This window comes from Lichenostomus cassidix, chromosome 17 (assembly GCF_008360975.1).
Source record: "Lichenostomus cassidix isolate B80296 chromosome 17, HeHo_3.0, whole genome shotgun sequence".
Lineage (NCBI taxonomy): Eukaryota > Metazoa > Chordata > Aves > Passeriformes > Meliphagidae > Lichenostomus > Lichenostomus cassidix.
In genome coordinates, this window is record NC_139497.1 from 2,558,950 (window position 1) to 2,568,035 (window position 9,086).

The 9,086-nt window shown below is 47.8% G+C and overlaps 1 protein-coding gene across 1 annotated transcript; it reads right to left on the minus strand.

Annotated features, from left to right (window-relative positions):
• Window positions 1-4: 4 nt before the first annotated feature.
• INPP5E (inositol polyphosphate-5-phosphatase E) lies at window positions 5-8,696 on the minus strand. Its single transcript, XM_085076831.1, has 11 exons — window positions 8,527-8,696; window positions 6,732-7,774; window positions 5,241-5,364; window positions 4,918-5,015; window positions 4,230-4,354; window positions 3,990-4,109; window positions 3,511-3,618; window positions 3,040-3,201; window positions 2,613-2,728; window positions 2,114-2,250; window positions 5-1,384 (listed from the first exon to the last, which is right to left on the minus strand). The coding sequence occupies exons 2-11, from the start codon at window positions 7,571-7,573 to the stop codon at window positions 1,252-1,254; spliced, it is 1,965 nt and encodes a 654-aa protein (XP_084932957.1). The 5' UTR covers window positions 7,574-7,774; window positions 8,527-8,696; the 3' UTR covers window positions 5-1,251.
• Window positions 8,697-9,086: the final 390 nt, after the last annotated feature.

The window sequence follows — 9,086 nt, forward strand, 5'->3', positions numbered from 1 at the left end:
TCAGTTAAGGTATTGCATTAATTTATTTTTATTCCTTTAAAAAGAAAGGAAATCCAAATACCTGATGGCTACAGACAGGTCAGTGCCATAAATGTACCGCAGAACAGGAGCCTGTCTTGGACAGGTTGCATAGTCAGCAGCACTTCCTCCAAGGTGTTTGCATGTTTTAGGTCCTAAGGTGATTAATGATCCCATCTGTGCCCATGAGGAGTTCTTAATTATTAGCTGTACTTAACATTTGACCAGTGCCATACTGGTCCTTGTAGTATATATAGCCTTAAGACAACACTACTTCAAAAATAGCAAGTTATTCACAGTTTACTGATCTGGAAAAATAAAACCAAAAGGAATTGACTGTGATTGGAGGTAATGAAGCTGTGTGGAGCTGAGTGGCTGCAGTTGCTCTGCAAACCTCCCTGGTGACTCACTTGACATCACTTTGGTGAAGCATCACACAGTGCCTGTTCTCTGACCATGAATTCCAACTCCTGCTGCTGAAGGCAGGTAGTGCTTTATCAGCCCTGGGGAGGACAAGTGAGTACAGGAAGGGATTGCTTCAAGCAGTCTCAGCAGACATATGGCCTGAGAGTTTGGTATTTACCCCCTTAGTAACAGAAGGCCTATAGAATGATTATTGAAAGGCAATGTTTCTACACTTCAATGTACAGGAGTACATTCACACACAACTTGCTGTAGAGGACCCAGAAAGCCCACCACAGGAGCACCATCCATACACAGAACTGCCCAACTCCATGAACTGGTCCCTGTTACTCATTTACAGAATACCAACACTTGGCTACAGAGAAGGAGCAAACCCAACCTAATGTAAAAACCTGGATGTAAACTAACCTGAACAAACCAAAGAGACAAACAAAGAATTCACCTTTCTGCAGGCTTTTCTTAGGTCCCCTGCCTTGGGTGATGCCAGTTCCAGCAGCTGTGCCCCTGCGTGGAGTCCTCCTAGAACCAAGGGTCTGCACCCAGTGGCTTCCTAAGATAGTCTGGTTAAAAATAAATCAGTTAGAACTGTTTGGATGGATGTCTTAAATAACTGACTCCTTTTCTTCGGCAGAAGCACTTGAGCTACATGGATTAGCTCATGCAAATGAATCCAGGATGAGGTTTAAGACATTCTTCACAAGCCACAGCAACTGCCAGAGGTGCTTAAGCAGACATTTCCCTGCAGAGTTTGCCATGGCCTGAAATCCTCTTTTGTGGCACCTATGCCACAAGCATTGCAGAGCTCTCAGCTCAAGAAATGCTACATATGCTGCTGGCTTTTTGGTCCTTTTGTTCCAGGCGTTTCTGCAGTTCCCTTGTAATCCGCCTCCTTATTCCGATTAAATACAGCTCTCTGTCAAACTGCCCCGCAGCCAGTGGGATGCTGCAACAGAAACACAAGCCAGCAGGTCAGGGCATAAACAGCTTCTTGTTTGCCCAACATTTCCCTACTGCATCATACAACAAACACCAGAAACCTAATTTTTACTTTCTTAAGGCGTTCAGCTACTGCTGTAGGAGAAACAAGAGTTGTTGTTCCACAGTAACAAGGTTTTTCACAATCCTTTAAAATGCTGGTTGTAATAAGGAAATGTACTTTAAATTTAAGCATGAACTTGCATGCATTCATATATAGAGGACTTTCTTTCTGACTCTAAACTAAAACCAAATTTTCTAAGGAGTTCTGCTAGTACAACAGCCCACAGTAGGACATTAAAAAGTTGAAGGATCTCAAAATACAGCACTGAAATCCAGCTATGCTGAAATGCAGCCACCGCTGTGGAGGGAAAACAGAATTGATCCTAATGAGGGAAAGAGAAGAGGAAAGCTGCCCATGCTGATAGGGAAAACAAAGAGCTGCATCTCAGCTAAAACACAGATTTATATTCAGTTCCAGTGGGCTCTGTTTATCCCCCTCAGAAGGATTAAAGGACCTGGCAGCAGGGATTTCAGCTGTCAGTGCAAGGTTTAAGCTCTTACTGCTCTGACCACCAGCATATACTGGCTAAAACTCCAACAGGCTGCAGAGAGCTCTGAGGGACAGACACAGCATCACATCTTTGGGATCACTGGAGCCATGAGCAATCATGGAATAGCATAAGGAAGAACTCACTTGTCTCTGCCAGGCCTCACTTTCACACGAAACAAGGCAAACACAGGCCGGTGGTCTGAGGTTTTGATGACAGGGCAAGAGGAATACTTGACAGCCTGGATGTCATCCTTGTAGCGACTGCGGAACACGACTCGGTCCTGCAGGCAGGGACAGAGGGGACAGTGATGGGGACTCCCTCTGCACACCCATCCAGCACTGCTTCACAGGAGAGAAATCCATTCATCTAGCACACTCCACTTAATGAAATTAAAGTGTCTTGGACAGGAATCCATTCATGAAGTATGTCTGATCCCAATAGTTTTTCTGTTCCCAGCTCTGAGCACACGGGAGAATGCATTCAGACAGGATGTAAGGCAGGGATAATAAGGTTAACAGCCCGTGCCAAATTCTCCTTGTGCTCATAGATTCATCAATCCTTTCTGCCAGAAGTCCTAGTTGCCCTTATGCAACAAATCTCAGCACAACTGAATCCTCTTTGGATTGTGAAATCATCCCTTACCGTGTAGGAAGGAGTCCTTTGTTTGGAAGTGGTGTCATAGCTGTCCTTCCCTATGTCAAACTTGTAGGAAGGACGGAAATGGATATCAGCCTCTTGGAATCCTTTGAAAATAGACCCTGCAAGGGAAGGGGAGAACAGCATGAACAAACTCCTCCTTCCTGAGTATCAGGCAATGATTCTGCTAATGCTGGCTAGAAACAACAGCCATGTACATTCTAGAAAAACCAGGGCTTGGGCTCCAGAAAGGCAGTTTAAAGTTTAAAAGTTCTTTAAACAAAGAACACCTGGTCCATGCATTTCCTCTTGCACTGCAAGCTCGTGCTGCTTTGCAAACACTGTTCCAGGAAATGGGGATTGGGCTGTCATTACTCCTGTGGGTAGATATTTTTGTTCCTAGAAATAAGGGAGATAAAGAGCTGCCCCTCACCCCGACTCATCTCACTGGTCAGCTGGTCATACACCAGGAGTTTGGACACGTCAGTGTCTGGGTTCTGGTTCAGGATGGAATCCACAGTCTCCCGATCCTTATTCAGCCGGAAATTGAAGTCACCAAACCAGAAAACTTCATCAAACCGAGTGGTGACATCACCTGCAAATTCAAACCACAAGTGTTCAAGGGACGCTGCTAATATTCATAATAATTAAACCAAAATTATCATTTTGCTAAAAAATATATAATGTAAAAATTCCCTTTTGAATTTTCTCTCTCCCCTTACATTTCAATTTTTTTTCTCAAATTCCCCTCCAGAATTTCAAGAACAAAAAAAATTCATGTGAATAATAATGATCCTCAGTCTCTTTCTACAGTCTCTTCTTGTCCCTTTCTCAGTGCAGACTGAAAGACATCACACAGACTCTGCTGATCTCAGCTCCCACACACTCATGGTTTCACACTTACTAGAACTGGATCGATATGGATTTGTATCCGGAACATTCTTGGGAAGTGTAAGGGCTTGAATGGTTTTATTGTAGTCCAATTTCCTCTCATTCACTTTACTGTCCCCAGCTGCAAGACAGAAACCCCATTACTGCCAACAATGAATCATTTTCTTTCAATGACTATTTTTGATTATACCAGGAGCTTCCAGAGGGCATCAGACATTTTCCACATGTAAAATGTGACACTCTGGGAGTGTCTGCATGGAATAACAATGACAGAAAGTGTGGAAAAAGGGATACAATGGTGCAGAGTTAATTTCTGTTTCCATAAACACAGTTCTTTTGTAAGTTTGTTACCAAACAATCCTCCTCCTTTATCCTTCTCAGCTCAGCAATCCTGAGCTTTCGCTTCAGCCTGTCCTGCTTTTTCACCTCTGTAGAGCTCCCTCCCCTCCTCCCTCAACCAGGATGCTCATAGCAAGACTGTAAATGTCTCACATGTGAAGTGGGAGGTGATGAAGAGAAAGGAGGTCCCAAAAAACGTGAAGCAGATTCCCAGAGCTCCCTTGGTTTTGATCTGAGACACGATTCGAGTTGTCACCGTGGCATACTCCACTTCTGCAAGGAGCGAAAGAAGATGCTGCTCATGCAATGCTTCTGACAGTGAGCAGGGAGGCTAGGGGAGGGAGAAAAGGGCAGGGCACAGGCTGGCAGCAGTGCCCTCAGCTCCCCACACACCTGAGCAGAACCAGATGAGGTCTCTGCGGATGAACACAGACATGTAGAGCACTCCATGAGCAGCTGAGTGCAGCAGGACATAGTGAGGACCAAGGGTCTCCTGCAGGCGGATCTCCCACTCTCTTCTGCAGGAAAGAACAACAGCTGGATCACACAGACAGTACAGGAGACAACAACCAGGAGAGCAGATCAGCATGGTGCAAACAGAGCAATCCCTCTGACACACAACATCAAGCCATAAGCAAAGCCTGCACTGCCCTGAACTAAGGGGTGGCTGCTGAGATGCCACAGAAATCATCAGAGTTTTGCCATCAGCTGCCCCAACAACAGGATGAAATTCTGTATGCCCAGAAAAGCTGCTCCCTCCCTGGAAGTGTCCAAGGCCAGGCTGGACAGGGCTTGGAGCACCCTGGTCTAGTGGAAGGTGTCCCTTAGCAGAAGGAATTGGATGGACCTTAATGTCCCTTCCAACCCAAACCACTCTGTGATTCTATGATTTACAGATCTCTGTGGCTTTTTTTCTCTAAACCCCATTTCCTCTGGTGCTCATGCAATAGAATTCAGTCTTGTTAAATGGGCAGATTATTGAAAATATTAGGAATTTGATGGAGACTATTTCTAGACTAATTCAAAGCAAAATTATTAGTTAACAATAAAAGAAGATGGTTCATTACATTGTTTTTGCTACCTGTCTGGACAGCCTTCTTGAACCCCAATGACATACATGTCCTGGGCAAAGTCTGGATCTGTTGGCAATAAGAAGTCATCCAAATTCACTGGAAGTTCCTATTATACATGAATTTTAAAACAAAAAGAAAGAAAAGAAACAAAAAAAGCAACATTAGTTATGTAAATATTTATTAGAAAAATACCTTGTAATTTGGTAAAGATGATGACTTAGGTTGACAAGGAACATAGTCATGAACAGAAAAACATCACCCCAGTCCTTGCAGTAGAGCTGGGGTAACTTTACTCCTGCCAAAAGACCTGTGAAGACTTCTGTACTCCTACCTTCTGACCCTGCATGTTCCAGGTGGCCACAAAGATTCCAATATTCCGATCAGGGAAATATCTGCTAAGTTCTTCTGCTCCCAGTAAGGCACCACTTGCCAGAAGGCTGCCTTCCAAATAGCTCCTGTGGACAGAGACCCAAAAAAGAGCATCTGAGGAAAGGGAATGGCAGCTGGGATGTTGATTTGTAATGTTTGAAACTTGAAGTAATCAAGAATATACCTTTAAGAAGAAGGAATTTAATATTTATATATTGTTTTGCTTGCCTAAAGTTCCTTTCAAAGCCAGGACATGAGGATGACGGTGAGGCTGATGCTGCTCATGTTCTGTGATGAGAAGGCTGAAGTCATCCAATATTTATCCCACTAATATTTATCCAGACAGAGAACAAAGAGATTGGTTTGATAACCTCAGGTTATCCCTTCCACCCAAACCATTCTGTGATTCCACTGAGTATCTTGAAGCAGCTCAATTTATTTCAAACATAAGAACAGCTCCACCATTCCCAGTGTTCTGGCATCAAGTTTCTGCTAAGCAAAAACTCAAATTCACATTCTTCTTTCAATTCAGCTCATCAAAGCAGCTTCAAGAAGACAATTCATTTAGCCTGAGGTCTAAAAATATCCCATTTGGGAAGGACAGATGCATCCCACAGCACCTGCTTCTCTGAAGGACATGCTTACAGAGGTGAGGGATGCTGGCACAGGGACTGCACGTTGAATAAGCATTTTTAATCTTGCTTAAGCTCTGCAAATAACAATGAGAGCATCATGGCACGGAGTGCTGAGCAACACAGCACTGGCTCCAGCTGCTTCAGGGAGGAATGGCAAAGAAAACCCTCCTGGCAAAAAAGTAACAATCTGTCTTTGGGGTTTTTTTACCAGTTAATAACACTTGAATTTATCTCAAATTTATTTCCCCTCTAGAACTGACTCCCATGCTTTGGATGAATGATTAGATTTTTCCCTGGAAAAGCTGGGGCAGAGGAACTCCTGTGGGATACTGGAATAGTTCCCAGTACATGATCTGATCCTGCCAGAAGCCAAACAAGGGCAACATCTGCTCAGCACCTTACAGGATTGTGATAGTGCTGCACGACAATTTCAACTTAAAATATCTGGTGTTCTTTTTTCTGCAATTTATAATTTCAGTTCAAGCCCAACGTACTATAAAATTTTTCTAAAAAATAGTTTTCCCAACTGTCAGTGTGCATAGCTACTGTTTCTTAATTCTCAAAAGAGATTATGTAAATATTACAACAAACTGACAGCAAAGCAAAGTTGTATTTATGAAAATACCCAGCTAAAATGAGCAAATGCAGAGCATATATACCAAGCTCTTCATCTTCAAACTGTCTCCACAGCAGGTTAAGTAACACAGAACAGCTTTTGTGCTTTACCAGGAGGTCAGAAGTTCCTTGCCCCTGCCCAGTGGGATCCCTCACCCTGCTAACACCCCAAAACTCTGCCAGGAGGAGCTGGGGTGCCCTACCTGCTGCGAACATCCTTGGCTCGAATGGGAGTGAGCAGGCTGAAGGTGGATTTCATGGAGTCTGTGGAGCAATTGTCGTAGATCGTCCCATTGCCCTGCAGCCTGGAGTCGCTGAGGCTGCTGCTCACCCTCCCAAACTTGTGCTGAGAATAATGTCGGTAATCCAGACAATCTGCGTCGATCCTATTAGCTGTCCTCAGGGAGTGGGAGGCCACGTTGAGCTCCATGGGGGGCAGGGGGCGGGCCGGCATGATTTGGGACAGCCGCGGCTTGCCCCCCGCGAACCCCTTGCCCCGCAGGAGCCCCCCAAAGGCACTGGAGATCTCGGAGGCTCGTTTGCCCAGGTCCGAGGCGCCTCCTCGGCTCTTCCCCGCGGGACTGGCTTCCAAGGCGTCTGGTGAACTGTGCAAGGAGTCCGGCTGGCAGCAGGGATTGCCGGGGCTGGCCCTGCCCCTGGTGGGAGGGCTGGGGGATGCTTCCTGCAGGGAACCGTTGGAGGAGCTCGTGTCGTTGGGATCAGTCAGGCTTTCCTGGCTTGTCCTAAAGCGTCTCCACTTCCTCCAGCTCTTCTCATCCAGGGATGCAGCACGCTCCAGCCGGGGCTTCCGAGGGGGCCTTGGAGTGATCGATTTAATTTTCATGTTGGCTTTGAGTTCTTCTGGCAGAAGCTTTAAGGTCTCACTGATGGGAGTGCCTATTTTCGGAGGTCCCCTTTCTCCCCCACCCTCCTTTTTGGCTGCTTTTCCAGCTTTTTTTGCCTGCAGGTCCTGCACTGCTCCACCCTCCATGCTCCGAGTAACACACACCCTTGAGTGCTGTGGAAATCCATTTGGAGTACTCATTGTCCCCCAGGTACCAGCTACGGATGCTGCTCCAGATGTAAAGTTCCTCAAAGCATAGTTTCCTTCCTTTTGTCACCCTGTGGGTTCACAGGGCTTTACTCAGCCAGCAAGACATGGGAATTGCAGACTTTGGCTGGGAATGAAGGGCAGGTGAACGTGTAGGCAGATGCATCGTCTGCAAAATTCCAAGACGTGGGATACCTGGATTTCCCCCAAGAGAAAGATGTAAGAATTTAAAGTTATTGAGCTGCAAACTGTACTCCTCCATCAGAAAAGCACCACCTTGCAGGACCTCCCTCTAGCACAACTCAAACCTTAATGTGACCTTGTTAGAAAACCACTGTTATTTCCGCAAAAGCAGAGCAGAGAAGTGACCTCCACACTGCTGCACACATCACGGCTGTGTACACATTTCTTTAAGGCAAGGCTGTGTGTCCTGTGAGCACGAAAGGCAATTCAAAGTGCCCAGAAATCACAGCCCGCTGTCCTTGCTGTTCACTCGGCGTCACCAGCACACCCAGCCCGCAGCACCGGCTGCCCAAGCCAGGAAATTTCCAGTGATCCACAGCCGGGAAAGCGCTGCAAGGCAGGAAAAGGCGGCAGCAACCCCGCTGACACCGAGAAAATACCCCGGGGGTGGGTTGAGTGTACAGAAAGGGGGTTTGGGGGTATTTCTACCCAGGGGAAGCAGCTCGTCATTCTGCGGCTATCGCGGACCTGCCGCCGCACCTGGGAGGGAACTGACCGCAGCCCAGAGAGCGGGTTTGGCACCGAGGGGTCTCTGCCCGCATCGCCCGGCCGGGCAGGAGGGACAGGGACACGGCCCTTCCCCAGCCCCGGCCCTTCCCCAGCCCCAGCCCCGGCCCTTCCCCGGCCCTCACAGCGGCCGCGCCTCCCGCCCGCCGGGCCGCCCCTTCCCCGCCGCAGCGGGCGGGACGCAGCCTGGGCCTCACCGCTTCCTCACGGCTCCTCGTCGGTGCCGGTGGGCGCTGCTGTGCCGCTCCCCGTGCGGTGGCCGCTCCCGTGCCGCTCCCCGTGCGGTGGCCGCTCCCGTGCCGCTCCCCGTGCCCGTGCCGGTGTCGGTATCGCCGCACCGCCCGGCCCGGCCGTAGCAACGGGAGCAGCGCTGGGCCCGGCCCGCCCTGCCGCAGCGCCCCCCGGCGGCCGGAGGAGCGCGGAGCACCCGCCAGGCAGAGAGCAGCGATCGCACAGTCGCGGTTGTCACGATATGGGATTAAGGCGGCATTTAAAAAAGCAGCTTAAAGCAAACGTTTTACACTAAAAAAAAAAGGTTACCTATGGTAAGAATAAAGATTAAATGTTGAGCTTTTCAATACAAACACTGGTCACAGAATCGCAGAGTGGTTGGGGTTAGTAATGACCTTATAGATCACCCACTTTCCAACCCGTTTCCAAGTCAAATCAAACCTGGCCTTGGACACTTCAGGGATCCAGGGACAGCCACAGCTTCTCTGGACAACCTGTGCCACGCCTCACCACCCTCATGGGAAGG

Bases quoted from the DNA above. Each gene is read 5' to 3' on its own strand.
- INPP5E (XM_085076831.1), bottom strand. From the start codon at position 7,573: ATGAGTACTCCAAATGGATTTCCACAGCACTCAAGGGTGTGTGTTACT. The intron at 2,251-2,612 runs GTAAGGGATGAT...CCCTGCCTGCAG, and splicing joins AAAGGACTCCTTCCTACACG to GACCGAGTCGTGTTCCGCAG. The intron at 1,385-2,113 runs GTGAGTTCTTCC...TTTCTGTTGCAG, and splicing joins GTGAGGCCTGGCAGAGACAA to CATCCCACTGGCTGCGGGGC.